The following is a 20,857-nucleotide window of genomic DNA, read 5'->3' as shown; positions in this document are numbered from 1 at the left end:
AGGAGCTGGAGGAGCTCAGGCAACCCTGGGTGTTTTCAGGCTGGGAAGCTCTTGAACACCCAGAGGTTCCCAGGGAGTGTTTCCCTGATGGACTGGAATATAAATTACCTGGATTGTTTCACTGCCATCCTATTCAGGCACTAGATTATGGGGGGGTGCAAAATGAGGGGGGACAACAGAGGAGCCTCCTCTCTATTCTGCAGCCTGTGCAGGACCATTGGTGCAAGTTTCCATGTCTCTGCTGCACCAGCATCCTCACCATGGCAGGGACATGTATGTGCACAGAGTGCTTTCTTGCAAAAGTGCCCAGTGGAGGCTGTCAATGTGCTCTGGACAGAGGGGAGATCATGTCCCTCTCTGCACTCCCCACCCCCTGCTCACTAGCCATGCAGAACAGGGTTCATGTATAGCCATTTTGCTCCTTACTGGCCCCTTCTGCCCTGGCCACCCTCAGCCATGGGGTGAGGAGACCTGTGTGTCCCAGAGCTGTTCCCTGGTGGCTTCTTGCCCAGCCAGGGCAGGCCAGGTTGCCCCATGTTCCCTACAGCCTCCCGCAGGGACACGCTCCTCCACCCTCACCTTCCTGCTCTATGTGGGGAGCAGCTGGCTCCATCCATCACCCACAGCGAAACTGAAGCAGAGGTCCCCTTCGCCTGCTCGCCATGGGGTGAAATGTGCAGCTTTGTGTGTGTATGTCCCAGCCAAGGGCATCTGGGGGTGGGGTAAAGGCATTCCTGTGTTTTGGAAAACAGAGGAAGAGGCCTGAGCTTCAGAGGGGAGGGCGGGAAAGCTCTCCCCAGCTTTGCCATTCTTTCTGTGCCACGCTAATAGACCTCTGTGAGCAGGAGCAGTGATGCTGCAGCTCAGCCTGCTTGTTCTGCCCATGCTCCCTGCTCCCTGGCAGTGCTGGCACATGCTGAGGGGCTCATGAAGGATGCCCTCGCTTGTAGCTCATTAGGGAACATACCTAGGTTGTGTTCACTGGCAGCAGAGAGGAACATAAGCAGCAATGCATGTCAGTTAGCCTTGCCAAATGCTGTTATCAACCATTTCCCTTTCCTCCCCACCAACTAGGAATCGGGCTGGCAATGGTGGCTGCAGTGAAAGGTTATCGCTGCATCATTGTCCTGCCGGAGAAGATGAGCACGGAGAAGGTCAGAGCTCTGTACGGTATTACCCCGCAGCCAGGGAACATCTCCTGCCCTGTCTCTCTCTGCCTCTCCCTCTCAAGGGTTGGAGTACTCTCCCCTTTAAAGGATAACGAGCCTTACTGCACACACTGACATAGCTCTGTAGTTATTCAGAAGATTTCCTCTTGAGGGCAAAAAAAAGCACACTGTGATGGCCTGGCTGATTATCTGGTGCATGTAGTCATGTCTTAGCCAAACACCATGTCTGGCTGCAGAGACATGATGCAGTATCTGCTGTCTGCGAGAGCAAGGGCTGGATGGGACAGAGGAGAGGCAGGCAGGTCCTGCTGACCTCCCCTCTGACATCTGATGTGTCCCTTGGTCTCTCTGTGTTTCTGTGGTTTTCTGAAACCTGGAGACACCAACGGTTGTCTGAGCTGCTTTCTCAAGATGGTGGAACTGAAGTCACTTGCACGAGAGCTGCTGACCAGGTGAAACTGCTGTCCTGGAGATGGCAGAAACACCCGCCATGGGGAGCCAGAACTCTCACAAGCTGCTCAGCTGAACTCCTGCCAGTGAAGCCAGACCCAGACCCTGTCTTAGCTCAAAACTGAGCCCTTCGCCAAAGCACCACCTTCATTTCAACCTAAATCTCACTTAAGCTCAGTTTGGATCAGATGCCACCTCCAGCTGCCGTGGGCTTCATCTCCAGGTGCCCCAGCACTTAAATCGTTCTCTTTTGACCACCTCTCCCCAGCAGCTGTACCTCCCAGTGGATTAATACCCTGGGGATGATTTGTAGATGCTCCTTCCCTGTTCTTGGTGAGAAGACAGAGGGATCTGGGGCAAAGACAACTTTAAGACCTCCTCCTTGCATGCAAGGACTCAAATCACAGCACATAGGAAACACTGTTCCCTACTCTGGTTCCTTCTACCAAAGAGCAGCACAGTGTTAACCTACCTCTGCCATTTCCAGCCTGCCCTCTGAGTAGGACAGGGCACAAAGCCAGGCTTGATAACTGTGCCAGCTTTAGGCAAAAGTCCCTGGCTGCCATGAGGATGTCAGAGATAGTATAACTGAGAATTGGACATCATATCTCCAAATGCTAAACACCTCCTGCACGCAAAGCTCCTCTGGCATCCAGGGCTTCCATGAGCCCGCAGGTTCAGATTACTGCCTCTATGTGGGATCAGTTGTGTTACATCTGCTTTCTTCCCTCCCAAAGGTCGATATTCTGAAGGCACTGGGTGTTGAAATTGTGAGGACCCCATGCACCAGCTTTGATGCTCCAGAGTCTAACATTCGTGTGGCCTGGAAGCTGAAAAGTGAAATCCCAAACTCTCACATCCTGGACCAGGTAAATGCCATTCCTCCACTGACTCTCTTTCCAAACATGGCTTACAGCATGTGCTCGTACCAGTGTGCCTTTGTTTGGGGACTTCATTCAAACTGGCAACAGAGAACATTTGGCAGTGTTTTATGGTGTTTGAGACATAATTGTAAAGCATGGGGTGGCAGAAACAAAATAAGGGACCCTTCCAAACCTGTAGTACTTCTACCAGTGCCTGGATGTGGGTAAGGCTGGGTTTTCCTGCACACTTCAGAGACTCCTTCAGATTTACTTTGCTTCAGATTTAACTTTGACCTGAAAAAAGTCAGTTCCTGCAGTGCTGGGTCTTGTACAAGAGGGCACTTCTGCTTTCAGTCTGACCCCGCTGCAGGAAGGCATTCCCAGAGCAAGCAGGGATCCCTATAGTGCAAAAGAGTCAGGGAAGCTCCTTCCTTTTAAGAAAAAGGGAGCTCAGTGTCTGAATACACTTTTCAGAAGCAGCCTGCTCTATGGGTGTGAACATGGGGCTGCACACGTTTCAGTGCTGTACCTGTGTATCCCTGTGGTAAATCCCTCTGCACAGGTAGGACAGCTACACTGCCCCACAGCTCCCAGGCACCCAACTTGCTGCACTGCCAACCACAAATACCTCTAAATGACAAATCAGTTCTAAAAATTGCATATGCATGTATGATACTTGAAATAAAGTTTTCCAATTTGGCTTTTGAGCAGGGATATTTTTTCACCCGAAGTTTTTTAACAGTGTTGTGGGGCTGTGTTTTCAAATTTTTCAAGGCAACAGAAAAGGTTAAAATGCTTCTACCTAAGCAATAGCTAAAATACCGAGGAGCTATCTTCCTTCTGGCAGCTAGGGCCATGACAAAACCACCAGAGCCCACAAAACCTGGAACAGCCACATTGAATAGGCATCACGGGTCCGAGAGTGAGTGTTTGTGAGCGCATTTAATCTTCCAGTGTGGACAAATCCCAAGTGTTCTTGGAGATCTGTCCCAGAGTGACAACCAGGAGAAATACCTGTGACGTGGCCTGGCCAGGCTGCAGTTCACCCTCTGCCAGGGAGAGGAGGGGACAGTCGCATGCTTTGGGTAAAGCTCGTCAGGAGCTATTGCTAGTTTGGTATTTCACCTGAGCTTCACACCATGGTAACTCATGCTGTTCTCTGTTGAAATAAACAGTACCGAAATCCAAGCAACCCGCTGGCTCATTACGACACCACGGCTGAGGAGATACTGGAGCAGTGTGAAGGTACTGTCTGTGCTGTTGTTTGTACATTGTACGTGCTGATGATGTGCAGAAGGCTACAGCCCCCTGGAGAGGCTAATTTTACTTCATTATTGACCCAAATGTCTAGAAACAGCCAAAAGGGCCTCTGTAGGTGAAGGCACCCTCAGCAATACTGACATGCAACTTCTCATAGCCCACTCCAGATACACCTGAGCCTGCAGGGCTTTCCTGCTATGGCCTCCCATTTCACAACCCTGAGGGAGGAGGCCAGACAAACTCAGGCTCTTCCCAAGGAGGAAGAACCAGTCTCTTTGTGGCTACAAAATCTCTGCAACCTGTCAGCTGCAAACACAAGATGGCCCAAGAGGCCTCACAGGGGAACATAAATCCATCAGGGCATGGCGGGCTGCATCTGATCCAGCACACTGATCTGCAAACCAAAACAGACTGAAACTTCACAGACTAATGATGTTCGATGTGATAGCTGGTGCAGGATGAAGGAGCCCATGTCTGTGCAGGTAGGAGTGAAATTTATTGCCAGTACTGGGAGCACTGCAGAATGTAAACAGGACTCAAGGGTTTTAACTGAAGAGCAGTTATCATAACACTAAAGCAGTTGGATAGCAACAGGAACAAAGGAGTCCCAGCCTCCCCTTCTGCACATTTAAATTTGCTCCTGCTGGCTGCCAGCATAGTGAATTACAAGTCCTTTTCCCAATGCAGTTGCAGCACAAGTCTCTGACTGACTCTGCTCCTACCAGTCTTAAATCAGTATAATTTCACTGATGCCAGTGGGGCTACATCCGACCAACACAGGTGCCAGAGCAGAGCTCTGCCATCTCTCCACTGTGGATGCTAACACTAGCAGACAAGTTGTGCCTGTTATTGATACATGTTGTTATTCATGTAGATGCTTTGCTTCAATGTGGTGTGGTTTGAAAGGGCTGGAAGTACTGAGATATTCCATCCCCCTTAAGCCAGTAGACGACAAAGACACAGAAATCATGAAGACCAGTGGGAGATCTGGAGGCCACCTTAAGCCTCCTGCCCTGCAAGCTCATCCGAGCTTTGGCCACTAGCATGACTGTTGCCTATCCTAGAACACACGGGGTTCTAGAAGCTGAAGGGCATGGGCTCTGCATCTGTGCAAGGTCCTGAATAGAGGGAAGACCATGCTGGAGGCCATGCTGAGCCCCTGTAAGCTTTTCTCTTCCCTGCCCCGCAGGCAAGGTCCACATGGTGGTGGTTGGGTCTGGCACAGGAGGCACCGTCACTGGCATCGCCAGGAAGCTGAAGGAGAAATGCCCAGAATGCAAGGTAAGCTGGGCGGCAGGGCTGCCTGCTGGGAGCTGCGTCTCCCTGGGTTTTCCTGCCTGTGATTGGATCAAACCTAACCCCATGGCCCACCTGAGCGAGCCGTTGTGGTCTTCACCTATGTGTTTTTCCACAGCAAGCTTGACTTTAGTTGGAAGCAATTTGCCATTGCAAAAGCCTCCCTGCTCTATGGTTGACACCAGTCATAGATGCTCATTCTGCAGAGTTTGTGATTCAAAGCAGACTGGGGGGTTGGCAGTTACTGCCCCTCTGCGTAGCCAGTGTGTGAGAGATACCTGATTCACCAGAGGCAAGTTGAGATGGTGTGCACCCAGCTGCTGGAGGAGCTGGGGATGAGGTTACCTCACTGCCAGCTTTCACCAGCCCTTGTTATGCCGTCTGCTGAGGGAGGAGACCTCAGCACAGACATAAAGTTATAAGCAACCAGGGAGGTGTCACTGTCAGCCAGCACAACTAGATCCAGAAAGGATGTTTGTAGCCATGGGTTTCCAGAGGTTTGAGCTATCTGGCACTGCAGCAGATTAAGGAGCACTCACACTATCCTAAGGGTTGGGCTTTGGAAGTAGCAGTCACTGCCAAAGAGGTGAGGACCAACACCTTAAGAGTGATAACATTTTAAGCCACCAGTCACTTCAGCAGCTGAACACTACCTAGGATCTATTTAAAAGGTCAGTGAGAAACAGTGTTCTTTTATCCTGTAAGCTCTCCTTGCTGCCAGTGGGTGGAATATTAACGGATGTTATGGGAAGGAAAACATTGCTGATAAGGCTGTGGGTAATTTTCCTGTGAGTGGTTTAACAAAACTCCCTTCCCTCAAAGGTCATTGGTGTGGATCCTGAAGGCTCCATTGTTGCTCTGCCCAGTGAGATGAACACGACAAACAACACAAACATCGAAGTTGAGGGCATTGGGCATGACTTTATCCCTACTGTCCTTGACAGATCAGTAAGTAACCGTGTGATAAGAGGCCACTGTCCCATCTTTGGCTTTGCATCCAGCCAACCCCCAAGGTCAGTAACCAGCTCTGGCACCCAGTTGTATCTAAGTCTACTTGTGTGCCTTCACAGTGCAGAACAAGCTGTTGTGGGGGGACTGGGATCCCAGCACTAAAGCATCTGAGTAAATCTGTTTGTAACTGATCTACAATGAGAAGGTAAATACAGGGGCAAATGAGGAATATGCCACAGTACCAGCCTTCTCAGCAGCCTCTTTCACTGTGATCACACGAAGAGGTCAGTGCTAAGAGTGCTTTTCATCACCCTAGCGTTTCCTGAGCCATCACTGTCACAGGCACCACATGCACACAGCAGAAACCTTGCACCATTTATGGGCTGGAAGACAAGACCAAGCCATATAACACAACAGACTATGAATGTCATTCTGCTTCTTGTCAAGTTTCTTCTCGGTGTATCTGTGGCACCAGGTACAGAGCTTTAAAGCCCTAACTCAAGCTGCCTGTGTCCTCCCGTCCTCGTTCTTAGAAAGGTCCCCCACAGCCTCAGACCTCAGATTCTTTCTGCTTTCAGATGTTGTGCTAACTACATCTCTGTTGTTGGCCCATGGCCTTAGAACTGGGACCTGTAATAACCTCAAACTCTTTTTGTGGTTGGGTCTGATTTTGCCTTGCAAATATTGACCATTAGTGTAGCATAGCCTAGGACATCATGAACACCATGCCCTCTACAGCACCCTGATTCTGGACCTTTCAGACATCCCTAATTCTCCAAGGAAAGGGTAGTGGCTGGACAGGCTAGAGTGGGTGCCTGCAGAGCAAAGGCATGCCCTGCAGACCAAGGATGTCCTGACAAATGTATTTGCTTTCAATAAGTATGGAAAGCAGCTCAAAGCTGCCAGACGTTGTAGGCATCAGCACCATGGAATGCCTCAGAGGGTAGGGACAGCCTGAAATAACACTACCAAGACTCAGCCTTCTTGCTTTTGTCTTCAGGTGGTTGATCAGTGGTACAAATGCAACGACAGAGACTCGTTCCTCATGTCGCGCAGGCTGATCAGGGAGGAGGGACTATTGTGCGGTAAGCACCAACAGCAGCTGCTGCTCTTAACACATTTTCTGAATCTCATCCTCTTTGGACCAAAACTCTTTGGGGAGGGTGCTCTCTGCATTTAGTGCCTGCTGGATGGCTGAACCCTGAGCTGTGTGTAGGGCAGTGTCGACTGCAGAGGTATGGCAGTGTGCCTTTGGTCTGGGATCTGACTCATCAGCCACAGTAATTATAGAAGCAATAACTCTCCTCTTACCGGGGCACTTCTGCACATGGAACTGGATCTTCAGGCCTAACCCCGTGTGGTGTAGTGTTACAGGGACTGAAGAGAGGATTAATGGGGCTCGGGACAGGACAGGTGGGTTAGAACTGTTGCTCCACTGACAACTCTGTGAGGCCACTTGTTGAACCATTGCCACACACACAGGAGGTGCCAGGTTTGGACCAAGGAAAGCTTGGAAGTAAAGAAAGTATAAGATGTTCTTACTGAGCATTTCTGCCTGTGCCAACAAGCTGTAAGTGATCCCACCAGCTTTCCAAAATGAAAGGATGCCCTCAAACAAACCCTGCCTGTGCCCTAAGAGCCTCTACAGAGCATCAGCATTTTAGTCAGCTTTCCCTGCCACCGAGCAGCCAGCCACAGGTTCCCATCCAGGATCAGGCAACATGTAGGCTTATAGTTACAGCTGATAAAAGCCCTGAGTGCTCACATCAAGGGAGTTTTGGAAAAGATCAGGCCATTTGTAATGAAACACTTTAATGTTGATTTAACCCAGCAGGCACAGTCACTGTGTTTCAACAGAAACCACTTACTGACCCCAACTATAATTTGTGAATAGCTCCATGTTCCCTGAACTGCATTTTTCAGGGCCTGTCCCCATTTGTTTGAAAAATGTGCTAATTAACCTGCTGTAAAATACGTGCTGCCTTGAATGCAGTGTGTAATTGGCACACAGATAGTGGAATGTGTTTGACTTCCAGTACTTGAACTACTGGTAGAAGAATTGCCTCTGTAAAGCAGGGACCTGCTTTCCTTACGTGCAGCAAACCACATGTGTGCACACAGGCACAGGAAGCATTTAAGTCTTCCATCACGTTGGCTTGGTATTCTAAGCATGGATGCAATGTTTATGGGTTTTTTTCAGTCTTTACAACGCATTTAAAGCCAATCTTTGATTGCCAGATATGTCAGTCAGAAGGTCTAGATTGGGCACGGTCTTCTCATTACCCAAAGGAAGGGTACGGTGTCCGCAGAATGTCCCTGTGTTGAACCTTTCAGACCTTGGCCTGCCCACAGACTCACCACAAAAATGCTTCATGAAGTTCATAAGATGACTCTTATGCTGCCACAAATGCCAGCTGCCCAGAGCCATCATATGAACATATCCCTTCAACCCCTACCTCTTCCTGACCCTAAAGCTTATGGGGTTGTGGGGCTGATTGTTCTCCTCTTCCCAGTGTCTTGAGCCTGGTGTAGGAGGTGCCACCTCTGCTACTGCTTTGCCTGGGTGCCTCTGTGCCATTAGCTATGGCAGTGCTGTGCCCCATGCACTGGGATTGTGGTCCTACACCCTGGGCAGCCCTGATGCTTGTCTCTCTCTTCTTGGTACCCACCCAGGAGGCAGCTCGGGCAGCGCCATGTCTGTTGCCGTGCAGGCAGCCAAGGGCCTGAAGGAAGGTCAGCGCTGTGTTGTCATCCTGCCCGACTCTGTCAGGAACTACATGTGAGTTTCTTGCTTCCTCACCTGCTTTCTGGTGTTGGGTAGGAGCTTTCACAGCCTTCTCCCCAACTCTGCATATGCCATGGATTGGGGCCATGGGGCCCTTCAGCGACATGAGCTTAGCACTGCTGAGCCCTGGTGGCATGGGTTGCTGGAGAACACCCCAGTACTTCTCATTGCATGGCACCCAGTGTGAGCCCAGAGCTGGGAGTCCCCCTGCAGCAACTCATAGGAAAAACAAAGCAAACAACAGGGATAAATAGCATACTGCTGTGGCAAGCACCACGGGCTGGGTCTTGGGATGCTTGGGTTTTATTTCCTCTTGTCACTGACTGACTGCACGGAGCAGGAATCAGTCAAGCTACGGTTTTTGAACTTGCATGCCTGAAGTTAGGAAGGCAAATAGCTGACATGCTTCCAAGAGTTACCGAGCACCCGCAGCTCCCGCTGACCTTAAAAGGGGCTAAGAACAGCCAGCTGCAAAAATCATGGGAGCCCCGGGGCAGTGCTGCGGTCTAGTGCATGAAACAAAGCACGACTTCTTCTGGAGGGCTCACAGACTCGCTCTTTGTTGGTCATTCCTAGGTCCAAATTTCTGAATGATAAGTGGATGATAAAAAACGGTTTCCTAAATGACGTCCAGGAGCACAAGCCTTGGTAAGACAGCTTCCAGCGGTACAAACTGTGCTAAGGGAGCCAGCTTTCTGAGCCTGGAAATTAACAACTTCAAAGGAAAGCATTATCTGTTAGTATTTAGAAAAACTGCACTTAAGGCTGGATCCATCTGGGGGGGCCATGATGTCAGCTCCTCTCTTTTGAGTGGTCAGAAATCCCCGTTCTGCAATCAAAGTCTATGAAGCAGATGTTTACATCCTGAGTTGCTGATCTGCTCCCACATGGCAGTCATTGTCCAGACCACCTAAGCCCTGCTGAGCAGAACAGTTGAGAGGCACATCTAGCTCCACTCAAAACCTACTGTCCTACTCCACAGCTGTGTTCAAAGGAACATGGGTCTGGTGGGGACATGGGTCTCTCCCATAGCAAGCACCCTTTCAAACAGCTCTGAAGGTCTTTTCAGGCAGGAAACAGTAAATTTTCATTTTCCAGAGCTGCAGACCAGCAGAGGTGAGCAACTGAGCTGTTTCTTGGATGCCCTGGAGAAAGAGCCCCCTCAAGGCAGGGAATCACACTGCTGATGCCAGCTGACATGTGGCTGGGTGAACGCCAGTTGTTTAGAAAGCGCCTAGTCTCACTTTGAAGACAGCAGGTATTACTGATGTCACCTGCTCCTGTAGGTTACTATAACCGAGGATTATTGCAAAATATTTCCTAAAAAATCAATATATTTCCAAGGCCTCTTGTGCCTGTTTAGAATTTCTCTTCCAGCCTTTAGCAAGGACGAAGGGCTGAGATGAGTTGGGAGTTGCCTGTGGTCCGCAGCAAACAAACGTAACTTGTCCTGTATAAATCACACGAGCATCTCTGCCAGGCTGTCTCCTGGAGGATCTGCAGATGCTGCATTTTGAGGACCAAAGATGCAAACCAAAAAAGTAAAACTGATAGCCCTCACCACTCATGAGCTTGGAGCAAAGCCCTCAGTAACTTCCTTGGATTCAGAACAGCTCCACACTTTGCCAGCTGCTGGCCTCAGCCCTGCCTCTGGAGTTGTATGGACACTCGGCTTGGCTTCAACAAGACCTGGCCATGGCGGACTTGTAGCATCACTGCTTTGGGGATAGAAGTGGGGTGATCTTTGCAGGCAGGCAGAATGTCTGTGTGTGGTTGGTCTCATCTCTGCTGGCCTTGCCTCCCTGAGCAAGGCCCACAGCCGTGCAGCAGAAGGTAACAGCTTGGTGCTGCCATTTGTCTTTCAACAGGTGGTGGAACATCAAGGTGCAGAAACTGAATCTCTCGGCCCCTCTCATTCTCCTCCCTGAAGTCAGCTGTCAAAAGGCAATTGAGATCCTCCAGGAGAAGGGATATGACCAAGCGCCTGTTGTTGCTGAATCAGGGTAACTATTTTTGCTCTTTACAAAGATGGCCATTCATGGAAGCTAAAGAGAAAGTGCCTTTACTGATCCCATGATGAGGCTCTTGCACTGGCCTCTGTGGTGCATGTGTGTCTCTGTAAATAACCCAGTTAAAGTCAAAACCAAATCCAGTGCCCGCCAGACTCAGCAGAAGTTGGATCAGTGCAAAGGGAGGCCAGAGGAGAGGTAAGGGCTGAGTGGAAAACCCACACAAATAAGCAACTGGAGAGACTGCAAGCTTTCCTTCTCCCAGCTGCTAAGTCCTGCTCTGCAATAGCAGACTTTAACCACTGTTACACCAACATCTTGGAGAGGACAAAAATCTTCCTGTCTCACTAAGATGAGGAAAAAGTTGGTGCCTCCCATTGACAGCAGCAGTGATTTAGTCACTGACTTCGAGGGGAACCGTTCAGCCCCTACATAAATCATGTGCCCTATCTCAGGCCTGACCTTTTTGAAAACTCCCTGTTCCCTTACAGGCTTATTTTGGGAATGGTGACCCTCAGCAACACCCTTACCTCAGTGCTGGCTGGAAATGCACAGTTCTCAGACTCCGTTACGAAGGTCATCTACGACCAGTTCTCAAAGGTACTGCTGTGCCTGGTGGCATCCGCTGCCCAGGGAGGGGGACACGGGGTGAGAAGTGAGACTACCCTGAGGTGTGACAGCAGCTGGGAGAGGAGGTCAATGAAAAAACAGAGAGGTGAAAGAAGAGAGGTGGGAGGGTGTTGGCAACATCATGGAGATGAGAGTAAGGACAGGCACCAGCAAAAATGCTGCTGAGCCTGTAGGGTTCAGACATGGGAGTTTTCACGCCAGGAGCAAAGCGTGTGAATGTCCATCTCCAGTCTTACATTGTCAGAGGATTTTGTCCAGCTGGGGATTCAGCACCCTCTGAAATCAGAGCCCAGGCATTCCCAGGGCTCAGCAGGGCTGGAGCGACAGGCACAGGCTCTGATGGGTGTGCAGGGAAGGGATGCCTGGGTTGGATGTTCATCAATGGTCCAGAGAGGGAGTGAGGTGAATGGATGGTGTTTTAGGGGAGCTGGAGCCATCTCCTCATGCTATCTCATGGAGGCCCTTTGAGCTGGGGGGAGGCTTAAAGGTTGGACTTGATGATCTTAAAGGTCTCTTACAACCCAGTTGATTCTACAGAAAAGCCTGGTTTGCAGGTGGCTGGCATCCCCTCCCATCTCTGCAGAACAGCGTGAGTGGGTGAGGTGCACCTGATCTTGGTCCAGCTGTGTGACACCTTGGCAACTCATGGCTTAGAGGCAGGAACCAGGCTCTGCTACCACTGTCCTTTAAATGTGAAGTGAAACTTAAAATATCTCTTTCTGTTCTGTTCAGATTGGCCTGGAGGACAGCCTCGGCAAGCTTTCCTGCATCCTGGAGAACGACCACTTTGCTATTGTTGTACATGAGCAAATGCAGTGTAGGTATCTTCAGCAGCACTGTGTGGGCTTTGCATGAATGTCTGAGAGGGGAAAGGCAAATTCTCAAACTGAGCTTAGGTATCAGCCTCTACAGGAAAGATTTCTGCCCTTTGTCTCTGCAAAGCCCTGGAACTGCCAACTATTCATGCATTTCCTTTCCTGACACCACAGAGATGAGGGGAGAGAAGGGAAGCCTTAATCAGAGGAGTCCAGGACTAGCACCAGCATGTGCATCCTGCAGGAGCCCTTCCCAGATCCTGGCCATGGGAGCTGTGTTGTCCTCTCCATATAGGGGTGATGCTGAAGCACACATCATCTCAATCCCCTCCCTTTATCTCATGGTTTCCCATAGATATCCACTTCTGGGGATGAGAAGTACTCATTAAGGGATTTCATTTGGTCCCCTCTGACAGCCAAGGTGGACTGTAAGTAGCCCTTTGGGTGCAGAGCATTTGCTGCACAGCTGTAGGCTCAGGCCTCTAGTTCTTATTTAGCCTTTTGGCCTTGAATTCAAATCACTGCCTTACTGGTTGTGAGCAATAGAGGAAATGAGGGAAATAGGAGATCTCTGTAGACTTAGTACTCAAAGGCAAGGTTGAAAGGAGGCCAACAAGAAATCTGGAGAAGGCCTTTTTACAAGGGCATATAGTGGTAGGACAAGGGGGGAATGGTTTTAAGTTGAAGATAGATTTAGATTGGACATTAGGAAGAAATTCTTTACTAGGAGGGTGGTAAGGCACTGGCACAGGTTGCCCAGAGAAGATGCGGCTGCCCCATTCCTGGCAGTGTTCAAGGCCAGGATGGACGGAGCTTTGAGCAACCTGGTCTAGCGGAAGGTGCCCCTGCCCATGGCAGAAAGGTTGGAACTTTAAGGTCCCTTCCGACCCAAACCATTTTGTGATTCCATGATTCTATGAAAGGAGCATTTGTGCACATTCGATAAAACTTAGGTGGAATTCAGGCATCTAAGTGCAAGGAAACAAACTATACAGTCTGCATCCCATTGCTTAAAGACCTTCCGCTGTGCACGCTCAGAGGCTTTACCATCTTCTGAACACCCCTGTTCCCACTTACCACCCTTAGAGATGCAGCCAAGAGACATCCTTATGCCTGTGTGCCCCAAGGAGCCTACATAAATTGATATGCTGAGGGACCTTAGGGTGCTATCTGATGCTGGTGCTATCAGACACCTACCCTAGAGGTCCAGGGTAAGTTGAGAAAGATGAAAACAAACATGTTGGACCATGAGCACGCCCTGGATCAGAGGCACATGACTCAAGAGGCACAATATACACTGATGAGTACATCCTGGGACATCTGTGTACGAGCCTTACCTGGACAACAGCTGGCCGTAGGAATGCTCTGCCAATTCAGGAGTACCATTAGACCAGTCCAACAAAGCAGCTGTACCATCAGCTTTGATTTATTCTCGAACCAATGTACAGCCACCCCCTACTCAGTGAAGCAAATCACTCAGTAGTCACATGCAGTGGGACCACATGAGGGTTGCTGACACATCCATACCACAGGGATCACACCTTGCTGCTCCTCTGACCACAATAGATATGGTGGCAGGTGCTGTTCTGCAAATCTGACCTAACACACCCTTCCAGGGCAATTATACTGTAAAACCTCTAGAAGTACAAATCTGGCCTTATCTCAGGGGAGTTGCTTTGTTTAAAATGTTAACAACATGAAAAAGCAGTCAGAAGACTCATGCTTAGGTCTTCTAAATTAGAGCTGAAGGGTGTAACTGCACTAATTTTACGGGATTACACATGCTACATGCAGAGCATTCCTACAATATTGTGCTGACTGCCAGCAAAGGGCTGCCTGTTGAACCCAGGGTCTCTGAAACCAATCACATGCAAACATCCCAACCCCTTTGCTTGCTTCTCTGTAGCCTGCTGCCCCGAAGCTGGCTCCAAAGCTGGCTTACAAGTCTAGACATGTTCCCGCAAAATGTTGCAAGCAAAAGTCTGTCATTCAAAGCTGCCTTTGATGCACATTTTCAATTCACTCATTGAGAATAACTCTGGGTAGAATCTCCTTTCTCAGCTTTGTTGTCACAAAATAGTGAAGATCTGTTTTGTATCACATTTCAATATAGATTAAATGGTACCCACAAATTAAATGGTACCCACTGAAAAACATCTGCCAGCTGCGTGCAGTGCCTCTTGTTCTGGTTTTCAGACAACACGCATTTGCTTTTCCAGAGCTGCTGTTTTAATGCCGTCGCAGTTACCCCCTTATTTATTACCTTATTTCCACACCTTCAGAGCCTGCATTTTATCTCATGTTTGGGCTCTGGTGGCTAGTTTTATTATTATTTAAGAAAACATTTATCAGATAGTTAAAGCAATTCTTGAAATGCTGTTTTATTAATGGTGGTGTAGAACGTCATGAGAGCAGAGTAGAAAGTGCCTCAGTGCTGTTCTTAGAGTCTCATTAGTTTGGCCTGAAAATTTTTGAGGTGATAGAAGCAAGACTGGAACAGAGACTGGATAAAAACAGCTGGGGAACTAAGCTTCCTGCTCTGGTAAAGGGTGCATTATTTGCAGCTAAAACCTCCCTGATGTGATCCCAGTGACCTGACTGAGGCTGCATCAGTCTTTCCTGTTGAGGCAGAGCAGAGACAGCTGCTGTTCTGTTGGGGTTTTTGTTTCATAAACAAACAGCAGCCCCTGCACAGCTGGGTGAGGGGTTCTTCTGGTTGTACTTCCACTAAACTGGTGTTTTCTGTGCTTGCAGTCAATGGGAATGGCAGCTCCTTCATGAAGCAGATGGTGTTCGGTGTGGTCACAGCCATGGACCTCCTCACCTTCGTCAGCAGAAACGAGAAGAAGCAGCAGAGCAGCTTGGCTGTACCCTCCTCTGCTCCTCCGGCAGGGCCAGCTGCCCCCCGAGCCTCCCCTTCCTGGCGAGGTGCTTTCTGGTCTGATCCAGCTGATCGTTTCTCAGAATGACTACTATAATGACCATCTGTCCACTAAACGCCATCCCAGAATACCACTAACAAGAAGATAACTAATGAAATTGTGTTTAATAGCCATGTGTGGTTACACGGAGCTTCCCAGGGACGGAGGGGTAACCCAGGGAGGGGTGGGGATGGGAAGGGAAAGGTTGTTATTGCACAGATTTTAGCAGGTGGGGATTTGGTGCCAAGAGGATGGTGCCAGACTCGTTTCAGTGGTGCCCAGTGACAGGACAAGGAGCAATGGCCATAAACTAAAACAGAAGAAGTTTCACCTCAACACGAGGAAGAACTTCTTTATGTTGAGGGTGGCAGAGCACTGGGACAGGTGCCCAGGGTGGTCGTGGAGTCTCCCTCTCTGGAGACATTCAGGGCCCGCCTGGACACGTTCCTGTGTAACCTGCTCTGGGTGGCCCTGCCACCTCCAGAGGTCCCTTACAGCCCTAGCGGTTCTGTGATTCTGCAAGGTATTTGCTACCCATAGGTACCAATGCACTGCTGGTGCTGCCACAAGTCACCCTGGTCACACCAGTATCAGAGCCCATCTCTGCTATGAGAGAAGCAGGGCTGGGGCAAGCCCCATCATGGCTGCACCCTTCTGCCCCTCTCCGCCCTTCACAAGACAGTTGCAGGCACCCCTGGGAGACCCTCCTGCTTATCCCCACCTCTGTCTGTGGACCAAGGAGGCAGCAGGAGAGGCAGGGCCCCAGAGGAGTGATGAAGAGTGAGGAATGGGTGGGACGTCGCACCCTGGTATGTGGAAGGTGGGTACCTGGGCAGGAGAGATGTGAAGGGAGAGCCAAGGGCTGCGATGGGCAGGGGAGGAATGGCTCCCATGGTCGCAACTGGCCTTTGGAAAACACTTTCCTTATCTCTGAGGGAGCTGGCAGCACTGGGTGTCTCTAGCACAGTCTCACAGGATGGGGCAGTGAACCAAACCTGTTCAAGAAGTAAAGACTCATTCTCACCATACAGTAACTGGGAGAGGGAATATGTCTTCATCCCTGTGTCCTGTAACAGTCATCTCATGGATATGCATCCTGGGAGCTCGTTATTGAGGGGAAGGCGAGGTTGATCTTAGTTTTGCTGTCAGGGTACTGTGTTCCATGAACTGATAATGAAGGTCATAAGAGCCATTTTCCGTGTCTGCTCTAAACATAAATGAAGGCAAAAGTGAAAGGAGGGTGGGCTGTGGGACCAAACCAAAGCACCATCAAAACCTGGTTTGGGGGAGTTGCTCTCAAAGACACACTGAGCTTCGCCATAAGTCTTTCCATAAGTTTCGGGAGCTGCTTCAAGGTGACAACAACCAATTCCAATTCTGGTTTGCTGCCAAGTGTTTAGTCCATACTTTCAGCCTAATCTAGTTTATACAAGACTTTTATTAAATTATAGAATGCTGAAGTATTTATATTTAGGAAGAGTGTCTCTGTTGTCTTTTGCTTCCTGAACACAAGCTGCATCAAATCTTCTGCAAGTTTTTGCCTGAGTAATAACCATATTTGTCCAGAAAAAAGTAAGAACTGATTAGCTCAACCTCATTGTGCTGTATTTATTTTAGCAGCTCTGTTGCAAACCGAAGTATCTTAGTCTGGGTATGTATTCCAAACTCACATGAGTAAAAGTGCCCTGTAACTCCATGGAGCCCAGACCTGAGCGTGAATCTAGACCACCTTGAAGCCCAAGGCTGTGGAGGACAAGCCTCGCTAATGGGCTGTCCTCTCATGAATTGCATTTGTTTATGTAAAAAGGTGTCCCATTACTATGAGTTTGAACAGAAACAAATACACTATTCGATGCATTTGAGCTGATGCTCACTTGCAGAGCAGGCTCCTGCCCGGCACGCTGAGCATGGGTGTGCAGAATGTGTCAGCTCTCAAAACCAACCACCTGAAAGCCCAAATGACGGGCTCACAGCATGTAACAGCAGACCAGGTATCAGCTGCCCTGAACCTCTCTGCAGCCTGCACGGCCCCTATGGGTTAGCCCCTGTGCCCCCAGCAGCAGCAGTGCTACAGGACAGGCAGCTGCACTCAGCAGAGGTGAAGTAACTGCTGAGTATTAGTCACAAACACAATGGCTTTTGTGTGTTAGCTGTGAGTGTGGGAACCAACCAATAAAGTTGGGTGTGAGCCCTGGACATTCCGGGATTGCTCCACATCCACATTGCAGGCACATACAGCAGTGGCATTGCCCCGGCTGGCGATGTCAGTGTTGCATCTGTGGTGTTTTGCCACAGACTGCGATCCTGAGGATGCAAACACACTCCACAGCACGCACCAGGGCAGAGCAGTGGCACCACGGGATGCTGGGTTGGATGCAGGAGGTGGTGAGAGGGAATGGCTGGTGCTGTTCTGCCCACACATCTCTGGGGAGAAAAAGGCTTCAGGAAGCAGAGGATGGGGTTTCACTTGCTTTGTCTGCAGTAATCACAGCAGGACCTGTAAAGACGTGTCTGTACACAGCATCCGTGGTAGAGCAGGGTCAAGAGCCCAGTGTCTCACCTGTCGCACGTCACTCGCTATCCCATCCCTTCTACCCAAGTCCTCAGGGCTGCCCTTGACAACGACAACCCCTTCCAGATAACTGGTCTTTCAAGTTCATTTCCCACCCCTTGCCACTGAGGCCATACCAGTATTTCACATGTGCAGTGAGACAAAGCCTCCCAGCTCAGTGTATCTGAGCGATCTCGGGCTTTGTGGGACATGGGGATCCCACACATTTCCCAGAGGAATGGGGATTTTCATCTTAAGTTGCTGTGAGAGGGTGGCAGGAAGAGGGTGAGGGCTGGGCAGCATCCCACCTCACTATGCTATGCTCACTGCCCTGAGCATAGCATAGCTCCAGTGCAGGAGACAGACTGTGGTCCTGCAGCACCAGCCCATGCTCTTCTGCAGCACCTCCTGCTCTGAGGGGTACACACACATGTATATGAAGGAGCTGCTCTCCACAGTTCCATCTGCTGCAAGGTATTTCTGTTTTTCATCATTCCATTCCTCTGCAAGGTCGGGGGGCACATTTCCAATGAGCTCATTAGTACATCAGGCTAAGATGATTTCACGTCAGAGAGCAGATGGGACCCAGGGAAGCTTGGGCTGCTTGTGCTGGTCAGGGCACCTGGATTATGCCTGCATGTGAAACTCATGCCTACCTCCTCCGCCGAGGTACGTGGCCTTGGCTCCAGGTGTATTAATTCAGAGGAAAACAGCCATGCAGAGCCTAAAGCGCTTTAAATGGTGTGTGCCAAGCATGCCCCAGGAGGCTGCATGGAGACAAGGATAAAACATGTGCCCTGAGAAAGTCCATGCCCGTGTCCGGCTCCTGAGCGGGAGCACTGTGGGGTGCATCACCCCAGAGCTGGCTGCCCTCCACCCGTGCTGCCTCACTAACGTTTTCAAATCAGTCTCTTTCCCTCTGGACACTGTTATCCATGTTCCCGGCAGCCTGCAAAGTGCGGGGAGGTGCTGACACTTCAGAAACCCTGTCTGAAGCCTGCAAAGAAGGGTGTGGGGAGATAGCACAGACCTGCGGACAGTTGGGAGATGCCGGATTAGTCTGCAGCCAGACAGACTAAGCCACCACCACCAGCAAGATAAGCATCTCCCTGGCCCTGCCCAGCCACCTTTTGTGCTACGGAGCCTTCCCCGCCTCCTCTGTCTCCCCCCACCAGTGTTTCGTCGTGGAGCCACCACCAGCAGCACATAAATAGAGGATCCAGGGCAGGCTGTGGGGCGAAGACTGGAGACACCACTTGGGGTCCTGTGCTGCACCCTAGCACCCGTCCCGCCTGCCCAGCCACCCTGCAGCAGGTAACCAGCGCCTCGGGAAGCCGAGACCCCGGGGACTTGGCATGGAACAGGAGGGGAGCGCCTTGGCCAGACTGCATCCTGGATCTCCAGAACTGAGGGGGGATGAACTAGGAAAAGTGGCCTGGCATGAGCAGGAGGCTGCTCACGCTGCAGCTGCTGAGGGACAGACTCCATGCAGTGGTTTTGTGGGAAATAGGCTCTGTTGGAGAAGCCCAATTCCATTGATAGGTGGGATTGGAGGTTTCAGCAGTGAATGGGACTGCAGGGGCTGGCTAGAGTTTTGGGTGTGCAAAGCCTTTGGTAATGGCAGTTGCCAGTAACTTAAACAAGCAAGAGTTTACTTTAAACCCAGGAAAGCGTCAAAGGCTTTCTTTTTTCAAACTGAAGATGAGTGGAGTTTGTGCTTTCAAGCTTTTTCTTCAGAGTTATGCAATTTTGAAATATTATTGCTTAAAGAAATGCTGAGAAGCAGTTACAAGTACTTGCATGTCTGCAAGAGTAGGATATTTGGGCTATCAAATGCACAGCACAAAGGTAATGATGTAATTGCAATCAAAGGTGGCACTGGGGCGACTGGAGAAGAGACCCAACCTGGAAGGACCAAGTGCAGGAAGGGACAGCAGTACCTAAGGTCAATCAGACAGAGGGAAGGGATCCAAAACTGTGGCTGCCCTTAAGGAAATGCTGGGTCTTGAAAAGCTGGAGTTTGCAAAGAGTCCTTAAAACAAGGAGGGGAGTCAGCATGAGCTGCCAGGCAGTGCTGTGTGTCCTGGGAGCTGCAGGTGGAGAAGGAGTGAGCTGGCACAGGGAGGGGATTTCATCCTGTGAGAGGTTCTCTGCTTGAGAACATTGGAGAAGGCAAAGAGCAGTGTCCCACAGGAGTGCCTGACACTGGGAACACCTTCCTTAGAGAAGCAGGGTCCCAACTGTGGCAGCAGCCACAGGGATGTGCCACCAAAGCAGACAGTGCTTCTTTGAGTCCTTCAAGTGCCCATGCCTGAATGCCTCCCAGGGGCAATTAGTCACTGAAACGTAAAATATCAGTATCAATATAGGGGTGAACATGTGCTGTTTGCTGGCCAGTGTGTGCTGCAGTGTGGACTTTGCTGCCACAGTGCCCATCTTGTGCTGTCTGAACTGGACAGCCACAGCTGGTGGCTGGAGGACATCTCAGTAGAGCCAGGGTGGGCTTTTGGGCACAAGACTTCATGTTTTAAGGCAAACAATGCCGGTCCCAGCACACTGCAGATGACCAAAACGGTGGGAATGGGTTATGGGAATGTCATGGGGGTGCCTATGCCTATGCCCAGCCTGACGCCTGTGCTGATCTCCCCTTTCTCTCCTCAGAAGCATGGCTCTCACCAGCGCCCTTCGCCTGTTACTCGCCTGCCTCCTGATCTGCGGTGTGGTCCCAAAACCCACGTGTGACCCCAGCGCCTGCACCCCATGTCCTGAGAGGGACGTGGAGGAGCCAGCCACCTCTGAGGGCTGCTGCCCGCCGTGCCCCGCACCCTGCGCCTGCCCCCCTTACCTGGAGAGCGACTGTGAGATGCAAGGCTTCGCCAGCGGCCACGTCCCTGTTGGCCGCTCTTTCTACATCGACTTCGCCCGCAAGCTGTGTACCTGCCACCCCGGTGGGGACATCACCTGCACCCCGCTCTGCCCCAGCCTGCCCCCCACCTGCCAGGCCGTGGGCAGTCCCGTGGCTGACGGCTGCCCGCAGTGTGTGTGCTATGATGAGGAGGAGATGGCAGTGCCCGCCGGCACCACCACCGCCCGGGGGGACCAGGTTTGTACCTGCCCAGCCCAGGGCGGCCGGCTGCAGTGTGAGAGCAAGGAGTGA

The 20,857-nt window shown here is 50.6% G+C and overlaps 1 protein-coding gene across 1 annotated transcript in view; it reads left to right on the top strand.

The window, feature by feature from the left end:
- Nucleotides 1-20,857, top strand: part of LOC308218973 (cystathionine beta-synthase-like) — a gene marked incomplete at both ends in the record, with an annotated part of 39,071 nt that extends 18,214 nt beyond the window's left edge. The window contains 14 exons of the mRNA XM_080613513.1: nucleotides 1,075-1,154; nucleotides 2,357-2,488; nucleotides 3,658-3,727; nucleotides 4,932-5,023; nucleotides 5,861-5,986; nucleotides 6,990-7,074; nucleotides 8,663-8,768; nucleotides 9,351-9,422; nucleotides 10,643-10,777; nucleotides 11,275-11,383; nucleotides 12,146-12,230; nucleotides 14,983-15,156; nucleotides 15,690-15,969; nucleotides 20,362-20,857. Of these exons, the coding sequence (XP_080469639.1) occupies nucleotides 1,075-1,154; nucleotides 2,357-2,488; nucleotides 3,658-3,727; nucleotides 4,932-5,023; nucleotides 5,861-5,986; nucleotides 6,990-7,074; nucleotides 8,663-8,768; nucleotides 9,351-9,422; nucleotides 10,643-10,777; nucleotides 11,275-11,383; nucleotides 12,146-12,230; nucleotides 14,983-15,156; nucleotides 15,690-15,969; nucleotides 20,362-20,857 (2,042 nt within the window). The remainder of the gene's footprint in view (nucleotides 1-1,074; nucleotides 1,155-2,356; nucleotides 2,489-3,657; nucleotides 3,728-4,931; nucleotides 5,024-5,860; nucleotides 5,987-6,989; nucleotides 7,075-8,662; nucleotides 8,769-9,350; nucleotides 9,423-10,642; nucleotides 10,778-11,274; nucleotides 11,384-12,145; nucleotides 12,231-14,982; nucleotides 15,157-15,689; nucleotides 15,970-20,361) is intronic.

This window comes from Psittacula echo, assembly GCF_963264785.1.
Source record: "Psittacula echo genome assembly, chromosome: 3".
Classification (NCBI taxonomy): Eukaryota; Metazoa; Chordata; class Aves; order Psittaciformes; family Psittacidae; genus Psittacula; species Psittacula echo.
The sequence above is the reverse complement of the archived record's forward strand: the minus strand, read 5'-3'. Positions and strand labels throughout refer to the sequence as shown.